Source organism: Talpa occidentalis, unplaced genomic scaffold (assembly GCF_014898055.3).
Source record: "Talpa occidentalis isolate TD23 unplaced genomic scaffold, MPIMG_talOcc4v2.1, whole genome shotgun sequence".
In the NCBI taxonomy this organism is placed as follows: Eukaryota; Metazoa; Chordata; class Mammalia; order Eulipotyphla; family Talpidae; genus Talpa; species Talpa occidentalis.
Window position 1 is genome coordinate 147,794,521 of NW_026555331.1, and position 18,434 is coordinate 147,812,954.

Genomic DNA, 18,434 nt, shown 5'->3' on the forward strand with positions numbered 1-18,434 from the left:
ACTTACATTTTCCCCCACGCCCATGCCATTGCCCACCCCCATCACTGACTTGTGACTCCTGCCAAGACAGCATCACAGGAAGGGGCTGCAGCACCACTCCCCCCTCCCAGGGGCTCATCAGCAGGGTTTGCCTTGATTGCCAACAGTTCATGCGTTTTAAATGGTCTGCAGCTGGTTCTCAGGGGAGGTCTCAGGGGAGACCTCATAGGAAATCTCTCCCCCAGCACTGAGATAATCAGGGGTCCACTAGGAGCAAAATGGACATTCAAAGGAGGCAGGATATGAGTGGGATCATCCTGTATTATCAGGAGGGAGAAAATGGTGGTCCAGAGAATAGAAATTACCTTATCTCAGGGAGAGGACCCCCAAGGGGAGGCAGGAAGGAGGAGGCTGACCCTGGAGCAGGAATAGGAGAGGGAGGCAGCTGCAAACACAAGAAAGACCTCTCTACTGAGCCAACGTGCACCCACTAGAAATCTGAGAGCAGAGAAGGACTGGACAGAGGAGACCCTGAAGATGGGAGCAACTTACAGGCTGTCACATCACAGGCAAAGCACCTGTCAGACAGAGGGGACCTGCAGCAAAGCAACTGTCAGGACAGAGGGGACCTGCAGGTGGTTTTTCTATAAGAAGGTGACCTGGACCCTGGACAAGGGCCCTGTATGGTGGCTCCAGACATTGCTGTGGGCTCCAGGCTCATCCACTTTGTGGTCCTCTGCCTCCTGGAAGCAGGTGAGTCCTGTGCCCAAGTGATACAATCGTGCTTTGTGTCTGAACCTCTGCATCACACCAGTAGGCATCTCTTGGGACTTGTCTCAATCCTGCCTCTTTCTTTCTCAGGACCCTTGGATCCAGCCATTTTCCAGACTTCAAAATACCTTGCCACACAGACAGGAAGTAAGAAGTCCTAAAATGTGAACAAACACTGGGCTGTGATGCTATGTACTGGTAGAAGCAGGACTCCAAGAAATTCGTGAAGATCTATGTTTATTGACGATAATAAGGACTTCATTTTATATGAAATTGTTCCAAGATGTTTCCTGCCTGAATCCCCTGACAAATCTCATTTAAACCTTCAAGTAGATACGTGAAGCTGGACAACTCTGCCATGTATCTTTTTTGCCAACAGCTGAGGCACAACCCTGCACAGTCACCATCTTCCCAAGCACAACCCCATGGCCCAGGCAAGAAGGGGTGCTGGCAACCTGTTTACCCCACTTGAGATTCTGTTTGCTCCTGTTAGGCCCCTGGCTAAAGGTTCAGTCTAAAGGATAGAATGCCAACAAAGCCCATGTACCACACACAAGTCAAACAGAATCCTACCTTTCAGTGAAAACAGGGGTTCACAGTAAATACACCAAAGACTCAGAATGCCGCAAACAAGAAATGATCCTGTACCATGCACTGAAGATCTTAACTGATGGAGAAACAATTCCTTGCCTTTCTCTGATGCACATGTATATGCTGTTATGATGAAAAACATGTTTTTATTGAAGAAGTGGATATGGCATATAGAGAAAACAAAGAGATAAACTAAATAAAACAAAAATACATTTTGGAACTATGAGACCCCTTAGTGGATACCAGAGGAAAGAGAAGGTGAATAGATTGGGAAAAAGGGAATGATGATATGGAATGATAGATTCAGAATTTTAGCAGTTTGAACTTGGTGCATATATACACATGTTGATTAATAATGGTGCACACCTGAAACTTAGATAATGTGATAGTGCAAAGTTATTTCAATGTAAATAAAGAAAACAGTCAAAAAGGTGTGATGAGAAAAGCCTAAAAGCAAAGTGATAGTAAAAGTTTCTAAGACTAAAAGGAAATTCAGGTTTTCAATGAGTTCACTGTTTAACAGAAAAATATTTGAATAAACTTGAAAGTTGGCGATAGGTAAACTCGAAAAAAAAGTGTATAAAGGGAGTATGTGGGACATTGTGGATGATATAGTGTAGAGGTTCTGGGTTATGTTATATTCTTCTAGAGAGTGTTTGGTTTAATTTGGGTGGGTTTGCATAAAGGACTTGTTGGGATCTGTTTCAGCTTTGCCCTCCGCTTCGGAGAGTCTTAGCTTGTGTCATTGGTGCTAGTGCATGGCCTGTGTGTGGTCTCAGTATGAATCACAACATATTCACTGATGTCTCACACTCTACCAATTTGAATGCCAAAGTCACCCAGCTATGTGTGTCTTCTGCAATCTCTACTTAGCTCTCCAAGTCTTTCAGAACCTGTTCTTGGTCAGCCTTCTGGAGGCCCACTCTGCCTGTACACAAGCTAGAAAGTGACCAAGAAAAAAGGGAATCTCCTTCCACATGTTCTTGGGGCCTCTTTTCAGTTTTCTATATTAAATCTCAGTCAAGTTGGAGTTGGTTATATCTTTTCTATTTATGTTCAAGCAACATATACCATTACTATTTTTATAGATGATGTTTGAGTTTATTTACATGTTGACCATTCTATGTCTTTATTAGTTCTAGTTGCATTTCTGAATGGCCTTAGATAATTTTCCTTCTTCAGGTACATCCAGAATCCAGATAACTTAAATTCACCATTCACCCACCCCTTGCTTTGAGTAATGCTTATATTGGCTATTTTTCTCAGGGCAACCAAGTTTTTCACTTTTTTCTTGTCCAAGGTTTCAGTTTAAATTCTATTATTTTCTTAATCTTTGTGATTTTGTTACATATTGGAAGCCAAATAATAGAATAAAATGCTGTTGATTCAAAATTTTGCTGTTCATTACAGAAGGACTAGGTGAAGTATATCCTTGTTAGAGTGGATGTTCATCATAATAATTTAATAGTAAGAGTGCTAGCTTTTTAACTAAGGTTAATTTTAGATTTATACATAAGAATGGAGTATTTCAACTACAGCAGATTGGAAACTCATCATATAAGTGACCTGCTAAGTTGGAAGATATCTGACCCCATTTAAATTCTAACCTTATGCCTTTACATTTGTACATCTCTAAGTTAAAAGAAAAAAGTTTTAATTATCAACTCCTGACTTAAAGTATAGTAACTATCTTCCTTACTTCCAGCATAGGTTTATATAGATTCTTCTTATTTCAATTTGATAACAAAAATGTACTATAATAGTAAGTAATTATTAAATAGGTAAGCAAGTATAGATCATTTTATATTTGTGCTCATTCTTATCTTCAAATATCCTAAAATGAAAACTCAGTACTGGTATAACCATACATTTTACAAAAATAAATGCTATTTTATTAATTAAAAGGACAAGGAACATCAAAAGAGAGTTTAAATAGTAAAGTAGAAATGACTCTTGGTGGGTCATCCTTGCTGGTTCCAAATTAGAAAACGTTCTATAGATCCAGTGATTTAATTTCCAACATGTTAGAAAAGGATGAGTTTTAGAGATGGTTTTGTTTCAGTTCCCCTGATGTAACAGATAAGAAAATATGGCATCACATATATTAAGCTATTTAAATACTGAAATTCTGAATCCATTGCTTATGTTCCATTTCTTAAGGACTATTTTATGCCCTTGTAACGGTTAATGTGACTATGTGTAATTACCCACTAAAATAGAATCCTGTGTGTGAAGATGTGGCATTATGTGCTTGCCCCAAAGATTCCTCAGCGAGTATTTAAGATGGCCTATAAGCTCCACAGGGCCTGCAATAATTTCTGTTTTGCTCATTACTAAGAATACAGATACAAACAGTCTCTGTTGAGTAAAAATTGAATATGTGTCTGGATGAGTGAAAATATGGCCACTGTTTTTGTTGTTTTAGATTCTTTGTTATCTCTTTCCTCCACACTCCCCTAGATTTTCATACCCTTCTCTACTAGCTGTTCCCCCAGTCTGTGGAAGGAGGGCTGGATGAGCCTGGATTCTGTAGATGGGCTGACAAGTGGCCAAGAAAAGTGCAGCTTTGGCCACAAGGAGGCACAGTGGCTCTATTGACACATGTGAGGCTGGGGTGTGTGGTAAAGGGGCTGGGAGTGGAGGGATAGAGCGAAGAGGGAAGTGAAGACATTGGGCTCCATCCTTACATCAGTTGGGGCCATCAATTTTAGACTTTGCAAAGATACTAAACTAGTCATTTTCTGAATTAAATTGATGGTCCCTTGTCTTGCATTGGATGCCTAGTGTTGCTCTTGCTGCAATCTGTTTGCTCTAGGTAAATCCAGCCAAGATCAGCACCCTCAATTATAGGGAATGAGGGTGGCTTATCCCTTGGATGGTGCCCCCATCTCTTCACGGGGTCTGACACCTGCAGGTTCATAGTTCTACTAGTCAGAAACAGGCCCTGGTGCAGGGTGGAGGCACGCCCTCCAGGGACCTGGGCCAAAGCCTCCATCACACTTGGGCACTGAGACCGCGGAATGCTCTCCCTGTGAGAAGGGTGTTTGGAAGGACACATGGAGACTCTCTATGAGGAGGGCAGCTAGTAGTAAAAGAGCAACTGTCAGAAGAATACCCCAGCCCATTCGCTACAAATCCACCGTCTATCAGCATCTATATAAGGCCCGAAAGGGGTTGGGAAGCCGTGAGACATGGTGACATCACAGGCAAAACCACCAACCAAGGCCAAGGAGGCCAGAGCCCAGCCCCCTGACCAGGACATCCTAGTTAGAGGGAGGCCCCAGCCCTGACTCTGCCATGGGCTGCAGGCTGCTCTGCTGTGTGACCCTCTGTCTTCTGGGGGCAGGTAAGTCTGGGGTTCAGGGGGCTGTCCTCAGACTCCGAGTCATTTCCCTGTGGCTGCAGCCATCTCCTTCTTCGGGGGTTTTGTCTAAATTTTGTCCCTTTGCCAATAGTCCGCATGGACCCTGAAGTTACTCAGACACCAAAGCACCTGGTCATGGGGATGAGAACTAAGGGGACCCTGAAGTGTGAACAACACCTGGGCCACAACGCCATGTACTGGTATAAGCAGAATGCAAAGAGACCACCGGAGCTCATGTTTGCCTACAGTTATGAAAAAATGACCGGAAACAACACCGTGCCCATTCGCTTCTCACCTGACAGCCCACACAGGACCCGCTTAGACCTTCGCCTGGACTCCCTGAAACCAGAAGACTCCGCCCTGTATCTGTGCGCCAGCAGCACCCACACAGCCACACAGCCAGCTCCTCCCCATGCACAAACCTCCTGCCCCCAGCCAGGAAGCCCTGGGGGCCCCGAGGCTCAGAAGCCTTTCCCACTGGGTCCCATACAGATGTCACCCCCACACACCACCTGTTGGCTCAGGGGCACCCCCACAGGCAGCGACAGCTGTGGCCTGGCTGGGTCTTGACAGCACTGGGCCTGAGGGTGAAGGCAGGACAGGCAGGTTCAAGTTCAAGTTCCCCCAGGCATCCTCCATCGGCCTGGAGCTCTGGTGAGACTCCGCTGTGCCTCAGCAGCCCTCCTGCCTCCTTCCACAGGGACCCCCGACTGCTCTTTCCATCCAGGTTACACCCGGTCTCAGCCCCAGCCCCACCTCCCAACATACTCCACATTTTTCAAAACGCACCCCCTGACCCTGGCTCCTCACGGAGGAGGAGGCCCCCCATCTGGTTTGGGTCTCTGGATCCCTCTCTCTGCCGCACAGCTGGGGTCTCGGGTCCTCACTGGCTTCTCTTCCTCTGGAGCTTGAACACTTTCAGGCTTAGCTCTTTTCCTCCCGCCTCTTTGATGCTAATTCTTGGGGTCTTCAGCTCGTGCTGTAGCAGCCAGACAGCTGCTGGCTGGATGGGTGCTCACCACGGCGGTGGAGAGAGGGAACCTCTGACGTTGATCTGAAACGCAGGTCTAGTTCTCAGAGGGTCTGTGTGTGGTTACATTATGTCTGCCCCCGCTGGAGGCATCCAGGGCACCCGGGGTTTGAACATTTTACAGCCACACGAAGGCTCCCCCTGCAGTGGGGGTGCTCCCGAGTCTCAGGGTGCCATCTGAGATGGTGATGTCATCGCACCTGCCCTGACCTTACTGACCCGCTGCTCGCTGAGAGATGCGTCAGCTCCCCCGGCCCTCCATGGACCACCAGCTCCTATGCTGGGTGCTCTGTGCTCCCGGGAATAGGTGTGAGAGATCCCCACCCTCCCTTCCCTACGGCAGCTTAGACTTCACCCCCTTCTCTTGCTGGCCTCTGCCTCTTCCCACAGGACAAATGGAGCCTGGTGTCCGCCCATGCCCTCCCTGGCCACCAGATTGCAGAGATGGGGCAGAGCGTGCCTCTGAGGTGTGACCCCACTTGTCATCATCCCTATCTCTACTGCTACCAACAGACCCTCTAGAAAGAGAATGGAGTTTCTGGTTTCCTTCTATGACAGGATTTCTTTAGGGAAGGCCAACTTTTTCAAAGATAGATTCCTGGCTGAGACGGGGAGGGGTTGTTCTGCTTGCCGAGGATCCAGCAGGTGCAGGGGAGGGCTGAGCGGAGGGATGGGGGTAAGGCTGGCCACGTACCCCTGAGCCAACAGCTCAGCCATAGCCTCTCAGGGACACTCCCTGCCTTCACACACACCTGGCAGCTTCTAGACTCTCTGCAGCTTTCCTGCCTCAGGGCGCTGGGCTGTGGATTGGGCCCAGTTAACTCATTTGTGGAATAGGAGGGTTGAGCGGGGTCTGGGCTGTGGCCCCCTGGATAGTATTTCCAGGATGGATTCAACTGAGATCATCTGACTGTTTATTTTTATGGCCTGAATTATATTGGCTTGTCTTTGCCACATTAGCAGAAGAGTGCAAAAATATAAAAATTATTACCTTCTTAATCCATTATTGGTTGATTCAATCTTTGCTTCCACTGGCTGAAGTGGATGAGATCCATTCCAAATCAGTCAGGTCGGAAGGATGAGTGTGTGTGTGTGTGTGTGTGTGTGTGTGTGTGTGTGGTGTGTGAGTGTACTGGCAGTTGAGAGTGAGACAGAAGGGTGGGTGGGGTTAATATGGGGGACAGTCCCATAGGTGGGGGTGGGAATTTCTGTTATGATTTATAGACAAGAATCCCTGTGTCTGTGGCAATGACCACTGGGAGGCGCTGTGGGACCGCAGATTTGCAGGTGCTGTGGGGGGAGGGCAGTGCCCAGAAGGCCCAGTGAAAAGGAGTCTTGGCCACATGCCTGTGTCAGGGAGGGGGACTGAGTCACTGCGAGTCCCAGGACACCTGGATCCACACAGACTCCTCTGCCCAGGAAGTAGACAGGGATCTTGACCTCAGCCTGTACCAAGGATGCAGTTCGCTGCACCTGCACAGGAAGTAGAGGCTGAAGGAGTTGGGAGTAACTAGAGGCAGGAGGGACAGGCAGAGGAGAAAGGGTGTTTGAGGGCACATGGAAAGGGGTGCAACCCACACCCACCCACGTGTGGGCTGTGCATACAGGGCATGGACGGAGAGTGACCAGCCTTGGACCCTGCTAAAGGTGCAGCAGGCCAGGGGAGTCCTGCAGGGAGAGGAACAGCAGAGCAGTGACGTCACAGCAGTGACATCAGCAGCAAGTGCCCAGTCAGGGCCCAGGAGGTGACTAACTCAGACCCCCCTGAGCCAGGAGCTGCCAGGGCCTGAGGCCACCATGGGCTCCAGGCTCCTCTGCTGTGTGGCCCTTTGTCTCCTGGGAGCAGGTGGGTCCTGGCACCCTGGGGAGCCTGGGAGGGGCTCAGCTACCTGCTGACCAGCCTACCCTGGTGATGGTTGAGCAGAGGCTTCCCCTGGCTCTGCCTTAGCTCCTGTGTGTCTCCTCCCACAGGCCCAGTGGACTCTGAAGTCACACAGAACCCCAAGTATCTGGTCACAATGAGAGGACAGAACGTGACCCTGAGATGTTCCTATAAGACTGGACACCTCGCTGTGTACTGGTACCAGCAGGCCCCGGGCCAGGGCCCCGAGTTCCTGGTTCGGTGTTATAATGGGGAAGAGAAAGAAAAAGGAAGGAACTCTGACCGGTTCAAAGCTGGGCAGTTCAAAAGCAATAGTAGCCCTGAGCTGAATGTGAGCCTCGTGGAGCTGGGAGACACGGCCCTGTATCTCTGCGCCAGCAGCAAGGCACAGCCCTACAAGAGCAGCAGCCCAGAGCACAAAAACCCTCCAGCCCAGCTCAGGAAGTGAGGGGGAGGGCGGGGCTGGGGCAGGAGGCTCAGCCCTGGGGGCAGGACAGTGTCTCTGGGGCTCTTGCATGACACAGAAAATGAAAAGGCAAGAATGGATGAATGGATTACTCTTTACATGTCTGCACAGAGGTCACCTTCCCAGGCCCACATTTCAAACCGTGGAACAACACATCAACCTCACGTCTGTTCCTCAACACCTGCCCCAAACCCCACCCCATACACCTGGCCCCCATCTGGCTTCCTCTGCCAGGTCCACATTAGCAGGACTGGGCAGCTCATGCTTTCATATGGATATTCACAACCTCCACCCTGAAAACTCCAAGGAACATGGGACATCAGGATCAGAAAGTCTCATCGATCCTTCCTTGTGACAGAGAAGAAACACAGGCTCCTGTACTGCAGCCTGGAGCGGATCAGCTGGCACCCGGATCTGCTGGCACCTGTGTGGGCAGGAGCCCCCAAGGGTGCCCTTCCAGCAGCAGAAATGGAGCATGATGTTTACAAGGGAAGTGCAGCAACATAATAACATACCCATGGGGCTCATTACACTCCTTTATGCAACATTTTTACATCCCTAATTTTATACAAGATGCTGTAGCACATAAAATAAATAATGAAAATAAGTGTTTCTTGGCTTTAGAGTTTTAGGGTCTGCACTGCTAAATGCTCAGTACTTACCCGAACTATCTGACTCTTCCTACTAAGTCCCCAGCCGTGCTGGTGCAGACCCACTGCGGATGCACATGCTGAGAACAGTAACTGCTTTCCTGGGTCAAGACGTTTCAGGTAGAAGACTCAGAAGATACTGACGCTGGAGCTCAGTAATAATTTTCTGCATAGCACAAAGGTATTCAACTAAAAATGTCAATGAACAGAGTGAAACAAGAGGCAGATGCAGTGACTGCTTCCATTTTAAAGAAGAGGAAACTGGATTGTAACTTAAATAACGTGATGGAATCCAGTATGCACTAGGGTGCAGAAGGGAGAAATAAGTTGAGCTCCCGTCACCCTGCTGCGTGGCCTTCAGTCTCTTGGGGCAGAAAATCCTGGACACAGACATGGAACCCACTCCCGCCCAGGTCAAGGTCCGAGACATGGTTACAGCATCAGGGGCCTCCTCAGTTTCTGCTTCAGTGTCTGTCCTTCATGCCAGCCCTGGGGGTGCTGCCTCGCCCAGACCCGGGCCCTGTGGTTTTACCCTGGACTGAACATCAGGAGACTCAGATTAGAAACAGGAATCATGTGAGCCCAGGCCAGTGTCCCGGGTCAGTGACTTACAAGAAACAGCACAATGAGTGTGAACTGTTGAAGCTCCTGCCCTGGGGCTTGGGACCAGACAGCAGGGGACTCTGGGGGTGGAAGGACAGGAAGGATGGGCCAGACTTAAATTTCAAACAGAATAGTGGGAGCAGCTGGGACACAGGAGTCATAAAAACCACCAGGATCACATCAGGATTTTCCTACAAGAGAAACTACAGAGAATCTAGATGAGAATGTCAGTGTACTGTGAAGAGTTACAGCATAGGAAGGAAATCTACATGCAGCTATCAACTGACTGACGGAGAGTTCAGACCCCTTGGGAGCCCTGGATTCAGATGCTGCTCCTCCCACTCTGAGCTGCTCTGGACACTTGTCATTGGAGCCCAGGGAGGGGCGTGGCCCTGTCACAGGTTGGCCCTGGGCCAGGAGGCCTGTGACATCTCACAACACTCCCTCACAGCCCCACTCCCTTCTCATCAGCACCCACAGCACCAGCACCCTCAGTCTCCTATCTCTGCCATGAGCGTCCCCCTCCTGTGCTGGGGGGTTTGGCGTCTCCTGCAGGCAGGTGAGTCCTGGGCGGGGCCCCTGTCCTGGCCTTGACACGGTCAAGGCCTCAGTTCTCGGCCTCTCCATTGTGTCTGTGGCTCCATCAGCTTCATCTCCTTGTGCACAGGTGTGGTGAAGGCTGGGGTCTCTCAGAGCCCCAGATTCCAGATCCTGAAGACTGGACAGAGCAGGAACCTGAGTTGTGTCCAGGATATGGGACACAACTCCATGTACTGGTATCGCCAGGACCAGGGACTCGGGCTGAGGCAGATCCATTACTCAACGGGTGCTAATAGCATCGCCAGTGGAGTCATCCTCCAGGGGTACAAGGTCTCTAGACCAAACAAAAACAACTTCCTGCTCACGCTGGAGTCTGCCACCACCTCCCAGACAGCTGTGTACTTCTGTGCCACCAGCTATGCACAGCGCTGCAGTCTCGCCTCCTCTCTGCACAAGAAGAAAGGGCCCTGCACCCCGGGAAACAACACAGCCCTTTGCAGCCTCTGAGCTCAGGGAACCCTGCAGTAAAGGGGTCCTGCAGGAGGTGTGAACCCAGTTGAGTGAGTCACACCTGTCCCAGGTGAATGGTCCCCCAACAGTGATACTTGGATCATATTTCCAGACCCTAACTAGGAAATTTCTCAATTGAGGGGGCACACAGACTCCCCCATAGGCAGTGGGGGGCTCTGTCTCTTCGTGAGCTTCTGTGATACTGGAGTAGTCTGGACATCAGGAGTCCTGGACAGAGTGAGGGGCCAGTGGAGACAGCAGGATGAGACCTTGTCTCAGACACACCCTTGGCTCAATTCTTGGCCTTTTGGACTCTAGCAGGGGAATCGCCCTCAGGGATAGTCGCTCATCTCCTCTAGATCAAGAGGAGCTGCGTTTGGAAACAGGTTTTCATGGCCTGCATCTCTGCACGGTGTTTTCCACCATCACATCCTAATTGCAGTGGTGTAATAATCACTCCCTTCTTACCCAAAATGCTGGTTCATACAATGAGTTCACAAAATCTCAGGGTGGAGTTAAAGATCAGCCTTAAGGCAGCCAGGCTGAGAGGGCAGTAAATGGAGAGCTGGGGACCTGGTTGGAGGAGGAATGTCTGCTCTGATTCCCTCACAGGAGGGGAATCCATGAGCCTGGGGACCTGTGACCACAGGGAGGCGCTGTGGGCCCACAGATGTGGGTTACACCAGAGGGGGAGACAGTGAGGAGGTCCCATCAAAGGGGAGTCTTGGCACATGCCTTGTCAGGGAGGGATCTGAGTTGCTAGAAGTTCATTGAACACCTAGAGCCAGAGATACTCCCCTGCCCAGGGATGTAAACGTGGGCCTTGACCTTAGTCAGCACCAAGGAGGCAGCTCCCTGCACCTGCACGGGAAGTGGAGGTTAAGAAGTTGGGGGACAAGGGATGGGAAAGTAGCAGCAGGCAGGACAGGCAGAGGGGAAGGGGTGTTTGTGGGCATATGGGGAGGGGCTGAGCCCACACCCACCCACATGCGGGCTGTGCAGACAGGAATGGACAGAGAGTGACCAGCCTTGGGCCCTGCTAAAGGTGCAGCAGGCCACGGGAGACCTGCAGGGAGAGGAACAGCAGGGCAGTGATGTCACAGCAGTGACATCAGCGGCAAGTGCCCAATCAGGCCCAGAGGTGACTAACTCAGACCCCCCTGAGCCAGGAGCTGCCAGGGCCTGAGGCCACCATGGGCTCCAGGCTCCTCTGCTGTGTGGCCCTTTGTCTCCTGGGAGCAGGTGGGTCCTGGCACCCTGGGGAGACAGGGAGGGGCTCAGCTGCCTGGTGACCAGACTGCCCTGTTGATGGCTGAGCAGACTCTTCCCCTGGCTCTGCCTCAGCTCCTGTGTGTCTCCTCCCACAGGCCCAGTGGACTCTGAAGTCACGCAGAACCCCAAGTATCTGGTCACAGCGAGAGGACAGAACGTGACCCTGACATGTTCCTATGAGACTAAAGACCAGTATGTGTGCTGGTTCCAGCAGGCCCTGGGCCAGGGCCCCGAGTTCCTGGTTCAGTATTATGGTACAAAAAAGCAAGAAAAAGGAAGTCTCCCTTAATGATTCAAAGTTGAGCAATTCAAAGACCATCGCTCTGAGCTCACCACGATACCCGTGGAGCTGGGGAACGCGGGTCTGTATCTCTGTGCCAGCAGCTTGGCACAGCCCTGCAGGTGCAGCAGCCCAGAGCACAAACACCCTCCTGCCCAGCTCAGGAGTGAGGGTGAGGGTGGGGACTGCATCAGGAGGCTCAGCCCTGGGGAAAGACACAGAAATCACTAAATATGACTTTGATTATTTATTCCCCTGCAGGAAGTGTCCTGAGCAGGCTGCTCCTGTCACTTTGGCTTCATGGCTCCTTCCAGTCCCGGGTTTGCTACTCCCCGATACCCAGGACAGAGCTGGGCCCACGGACCCGGCAGCCCCCCAGGACCCTCAGATGAGAAACGCAAGGTCAGGCCACAGACTGGCTTCATGATCTGTGGGCCCCAGGTGCAAACCTGATTCACAACATGAAGGGCACGGCCACAGATTTCGGTCGGCGCAGGCCCTCTAAGGAGGCCCCAGAGCACCTGTGAGCCCCACTTTTGCATCACTCAGTGCCAGTAGTTCCCATGAGGAGACATTCCTGTGGCATGGGATGACCCAAGGAAAAGAGAACATTTCCCTTCACCCTGGAGTCACCCTCCCCGGCTGTGCTCCTGGGTCCTGTGAGCTCTGAGCACCCACTGTCTCCCCAGGGATGGGCAGTGACATGTGAGGTGTGTCTGCTGCTGCTGCCCCTCCACGCACTGGGCTGGGCTCCGGGCAGGACAGTCTCCAGCTGCCCTGGTCAGTGTCCATGTCAGGGACTTGACAAGAAACAGAGAAAAGGGTGTTGTCATGAAATGCTAATGGCCCCGCCCTGAGCTGTGGGATCAGACAGCAGGGGAATCCCTCCCAGGGGAAGGTCAGTGACAGGATGAGTCTCTCTTGATCTTCAAACAGTATATTGGGAGCATCTGGGACAAAGTTCATAAAAATTACCAGGATAAGAGCAGGATTTTTTTCTAAAGGTGAATTTACATGAATGGAGTCAGTTTGTTGTGATGCATCACACCATGGAAGTGAAATCTACGTGAAGCTGTAAGCTGACTGAAGGAGAGTTCAGACCCTTGTGACACAGCATGGATTCAAATGATGCTTGTCTCACACTGAGCTGCTCTGAACATTTGTCATTGGAGCCCGGGGAGGGGCGTGGCCCTGTCACAGGTTGGCCCTGGGCCAGGAGGGCTGTGACCTCTCACAACACTCCCTCACAGTCCTGCTCCCTTCTCAGCACCCACAGCCCCAGCACCTCAGTCTCCTGTCCCTGCCATGAGCGTCCCCCTCCTGTGCTGGGGGGTGTGGGGTCTCCTGCAGGCAGGTGAGTCCTGGGCGGGGCCCCTGTCCTGGGGGACAAGGTCAAGGCCTCAGTGCTCAGCCTCTCCGCTGTGTCTGTGGCTCCATCAGCTTCATCTCCTTGTGCACAGGTGTGGTGAAGGCTGGGGTCTCTCAGAGCCCCAGATTCCAGATCCTGAGGGCAGGACAGAGCAGGAACCTGAGTTGTGTCCAGGATATGAACCACGACTACATGTACTGGTATCGCCAGGACCGGGGACTTGGGCTGAGGCTGATCCACTACTCAATCCGCAATGAGATATACAAGGGAGACATCCCCGATGGGTACAAGGTCTCTAGACCAAGCACAGCCAACTTCCTGCTCACGCTGGAGTCTGCCACCACCTCCCAGACAGCTGTGTACTTCTGTGCCACCAGCTATGCACAGCGCTGCAGACTGACCTCCTCTCTGTACAAGAAGGCAGGGCCCTGCACCCCGGACTCATCATGCCCTTTGCAGACCCAGAATAGGGAACCCAGGAGCCCTGAGGCCCTGGGCATTGTGAATCCAGGTGATGAGTCACACCTTGCATGCCTCTGGGTCAGCTGTGTCCTTGGTTACTGGTGATCATGCTGGGCTCAAAGGCCTCGCTTCTCCTTCGCTGAGATGGGAATTTTCTTTTGCTTCTCTGCTTGTCCTTGATGGGAGTTGATGTCCTCTGTGATCTGTTGACTCATCAAAGTGGCATCCAAGGTGAAGACCAGCCTGCCCTCAGGGGGGTGCCGGTGACTCTGCCCCTCATGAAGGCCGTGCCCCAACCAGGAAACTGCAAAACCCAAACACACCTACAGGATGGTGGACATTCCCTGACTGTCTGACCAGTCACCACCCTGATCCCTTCAGACTCTTAGGCCACCTCTGCCATGTCCAGTGAGGCCCGAGGCCGGGCCTCCTATGCCCGGGATGGACATGCGCTCTGATCCGCGTCTCGCAGTCCTTTCTTCCCCTGATCACGTCCCTCCAGCGGGTTAAGTCGGGACTCAAACAACATGCTCGTCTACTGACATGAGAGCCCGGGCCTCAGAGGGAGAGAGATTTTACTCTGAAAGACTCGGAAATAAATAGTAAACTATAACTTTTGCCCCTGCTCGTCTTCATTCACTGATCACAAGCAATTCTCTGATGCAAGGACTGTACATGGAGTTTCACACTCAGGTCCTGGCCTCCCAGCCTGAGCTCCCGTGTGTGAGCGTGAGTGAGCACGAGGCAGAGAGAGTGTGTTAAGAGCTTGCATAGAATGTTCTCTTGTGGGACAAGCATCTGTGCATTGGTCCATATAAGCCTTACATCTCTGGTATGGGAATTTATAATGTAAAATATATAAAATATAAAATCTTCTAATGTAATGCTGATAGTGAGACTCATCACCCAGGTTAGGAATAGGATATAAAAGAAAAGAACAAGGATGTCTAAAGGTTAAGGGATTTAGATACAAGGACTCTAGTGCTCGCTGCATGTGTTAGTTTGGCTGACACATTTTAAGACTTCACAAAATCAGAAATTATGTGTAAAATATATAAATCCTCTCTAAAACTGCTGTATCTAACACTCAGGAATAACTAGTAAAAAAAATGAGGAAATATTTAGATTTCATGAATCAGGAGGAGCTGTGGTTAGAACCAAGTTGTTTTTGTGGCTGGTCCATCACAGACTATTTGTCCATCATCACATACTAATTGCAAAGATATAAAAATTACTCCCTTCTAAATCGAAATGCTGGTTCATACACCGACTCACACAAGCTATGGTGGAATTAAAGGTCAAACTTAAATCGTCAGCTGGGGAGCAGTAAAATGGAGAGCTGGGCACCTGGCTGCTGGGGGACTGTCTGCTCTGGCTCACACACCAGAGAGGAATCCATGGGCCTGAGGACCTGTGGCCACTGGGAGGCGCTGTGGGCCCAGGGATGTGGGTTACACCAGAGGGGGGAACAGTGTCCAGGAGGGCCCAGCTGAAGGGGAGTCTTGGCCACATGCCTTGTCAGGGAGGGGGAAGGAGTCGCTGGAAAGTCCCAGAACACCTGGAGCCACAGAGACTCCCCTGTCCAGGGTAGTAGATGTGGGCCTGGACCTCAGCCTGCACCAAGGAGGCAGCTCCCTGCACCTACACAGGAAGTAGAGGTGGAGGAGTTGGGGGCCAAGGGTTGGGAAACTAGGGGCAGGTAGGGCAGACAGAGGAGAAGGGGTGTTTATGGCATAGGGGGAGGGGCTGAGCCCACACCCCCCCACATGCGGACTACGCAGACAGGGCATGGACAGAGAGTGACCAGCCTTGGGCCCTGTTAAAGGCGCAACAGGCCAGGGGATTCCTGCAGGGAGGGGAACAGCAGGGCAGTGACATCACAGCAGTGACATCAGCAGCAAGTGCCCAATGGACCCAGGAGGTGATTAACGCAGACCCCCCTGAGCCAGGTGCTGCCAGGGCCTGAGGCTACCATGGGCTCCAGGCTCCTCTGCTGTGTGGCCCTTTGTCTCCTGGGAGCAGGTGGTCCTGGCACAATGGGGAGCCCGGGAAGTGCTCAGCTGCCTGGTGACAAGCCTGCCCTGGTGATGGCTGAACAGAGGCTTCCCCTGGCTCTGTCTCAGCTCCTGTGTGTCTCCTCCCACAGGCCCAGTGGACTCTGAAGTCACGCAGAACCCCAAGTATCTGGTCACAGTGAGAGGACAGAACGTGACCCTCACATGTTCCTATGAGTCTGGAACTGTCTGTGTACTGGTACCAGCAGGCCCCTGGCCAGGGCCCTGAGTTCCTGGTTGAATGTTACAATGGGAAAGAAAACAACAAAGGACACAGACCTGGCTGATTATCAGTTAAGCAGTTCACTGACCATCGCTCTGAGCTGAACATGAGGCCCGTGGAGCTGGGGACGCGGCCCTGTACCTCTGTGCCAGCTGCTTGGCAAGCCCCGCAGGTCAGCAGCCCAGAGCACAAACACCCTCCTGCCCAGCTCAGGAGTGAGGGTGAGGGCGGGGCTGGGGCAGGAGGCTCAGCCCTGGAAGGACTAAAAGGAAGGTCACAGCTTTCAGCCCCATGGCCTGCAGGCGCCTAGGACACGTGACCTCCGCGGAGGTGTGTGAGCAGGATGCTTTAATGAAATTTCAGCCCAGAAGGGGCGTCCACACAGCGCGTGCGTGCGCTGTCCTGAGGCAGTGACTCTGAGGCAAGGTCCTCAAGGGCTGATACTCATTCATTGCTTCCTTTCATTGCACAGTTTTGCATCATTAATTTTTTGCTGTGTCTCCATCCAAGAGCAAATGAGAATAACCATGGTCTTGCTGTAGATGTAAGGGCTGTCATGTGAAATGTGCCCGACAGTCATTTAATGTCTGACGTCGCAAGGAAATCACCTGTCAGGGGAGAGGCACGTTCACTGCTAAACTGTGATATTTCCAGGTAAAAGCAGCATGGGGGGAAAACCGCACGTCACTGACCCTTGCCTGTGCCCCTGAAATGCCTTCATCATCAATAAAACTTCAGTTTTTTACACAACCTGAAGACAAATGTAATACCTTTCTCCCTCCACACAGAACCATTAGGGATTAGCCCTTGAAATAGACAAAGTGACCAAAAGCAACAGCCCTTAGGATGCAGGGGGAGGGGCCCATTACTGGCCCGTGGGCTCTAATCCCGTGTTGGAAACTCTCCCCTGTGATGCATTAAATAAAGGGACATTCCTTCCTTCAGGATCTGACCTTCCAGAGGAGGTGCTCTAGTGACATGGGTGACTGATGAGCTCCCCGGGACACTGAGTGCAGAGGGGAGCCCCCTCCTGCTCTGGCCTTGTTGCTTCCAGTCCCCTGCTGCGTGTCCTCCGTCCTGGGCAGAGTCCTGGGCACCGACAGGGACCCCCTGGTGTTCCAGGCCACAGGCCAGAGCCTGGACTTGAGTTTCCAACATCAGGCTCCTCCTGTGATTCTGGGCTCAGGGTCTGTGTCCTTCTCTTGGCCCCTGGGACGCTGACATCTCACACCCAGCACGGGAGCTGGAGGCCCAGGGACCCGGCACACCCGCAGGACCTCAGAAACACAAGGTCACGGCCTCAGCACTGGTTGCATGGTGTGGGGCCGAGGCTCAACCCTGATTCAGAACATGGAGGTCAGGCCGCAGATCTGAGCTGACCCAGGTCCTCTGAGGTCGGGATTCCGTTTTGTCACCCCCGTCCATTTATCAGTCAGTGACAGCGGTTCTGCAGGTAGATGCCCCCATGACATGGGATGTTCCAGATGAAAAGAGAACATTTTCCATCTCCCTGGATCTGCCCTTCCTCTGAGCCCCTCCCCACCAGTGCTCCTGGGCAGGACATCCTGTGAGCTCTGAGCACCCACTGATCCCCCAGGAAGGAGAGTGACCGGCTGGGTATATCTGTGGCCACTGCCACTCCACAAATGGTGCAGGGCTCTGGGGCAGGATGGTCTCCAGCTGCCGGGCCAGTGTGCCAAGTCAGTAATCTGTAAGAAACAGCTAAACGTGGGCCTCCCCGGTGGCACAGGCGGTTGAGCGCAGCACTGTGAAGCTGGCCGCAGCCTCTGCAGTGTGGGTTCAATCCCTGGCAGCTGGGGAGCTACCCACATGGCACAGCAGACCTCTCCTGTCTCACCCGCTGCTCCCCTCAGCAGGGTATTTCAGTCAGTCTGTCTGTTCTGTTGCCCATTCTGTTCTGTCTCTGGTGAATCCTCTTGCTCTACCGCGCATCTGGCCTGTACCCCGGTTCTTGTATGCATGAATAAATGAATCTTTAAAAAAAAATAGAAACAGCAATATGAGCCTGAAATGTTGACGATCCTACCCTGGGGTTTGGGGACCAGACAGCAGTGCCAACACTAAAGACTGAAGGACAGAAGCAGGACCGGGTCACTGGATGCCAGAAAAAAATCTTGGATTATTTGGAACTCACCAGCCATAGCTCACATCAGGATCCAACAAACATTTTTACTAAGTTTTAAAGATGTAAATATAATGAGACCAATGTGATGTGAAGAATAATATCATTGTATTTATATACATATATATATGTTTATATATATACACACACATAAACTTTCACACTGATTTACAAAGAGTTGAGCAAAGATTAACACTTCGGTCATTTAGGAAAACACTCTCCACTCGGAGCTGCCCTGGACACTT

General features: G+C 51.6%; 3 gene segments (V, D, J or C); all 3 read left to right on the plus strand.

The window, feature by feature from the left end:
- Positions 1–7,532: 7,532 nt before the first annotated feature.
- LOC119250936 (T cell receptor beta variable 9-like) lies at positions 7,533–9,275 on the plus strand. The segment is given in 3 exon segments: positions 7,533–7,581; positions 7,707–8,002; positions 9,108–9,275. Coding segments are annotated over 3 exon segments (513 nt in total).
- Positions 9,276–9,846: 571 nt separating this feature from the next.
- Positions 9,847–12,465, plus strand: LOC119250945 (T cell receptor beta variable 6-2-like). The segment is given in 4 exon segments: positions 9,847–9,895; positions 10,004–10,309; positions 11,754–11,912; positions 12,380–12,465. Coding segments are annotated over 4 exon segments (600 nt in total).
- A 775-nt stretch (positions 12,466–13,240) lies between these two features.
- LOC119250956 (T cell receptor beta variable 6-2-like) lies at positions 13,241–17,577 on the plus strand. The segment is given in 4 exon segments: positions 13,241–13,292; positions 13,399–13,818; positions 15,916–16,022; positions 17,479–17,577. Coding segments are annotated over 4 exon segments (675 nt in total).
- The last annotated feature ends 857 nt before the right edge of the window (positions 17,578–18,434 follow it).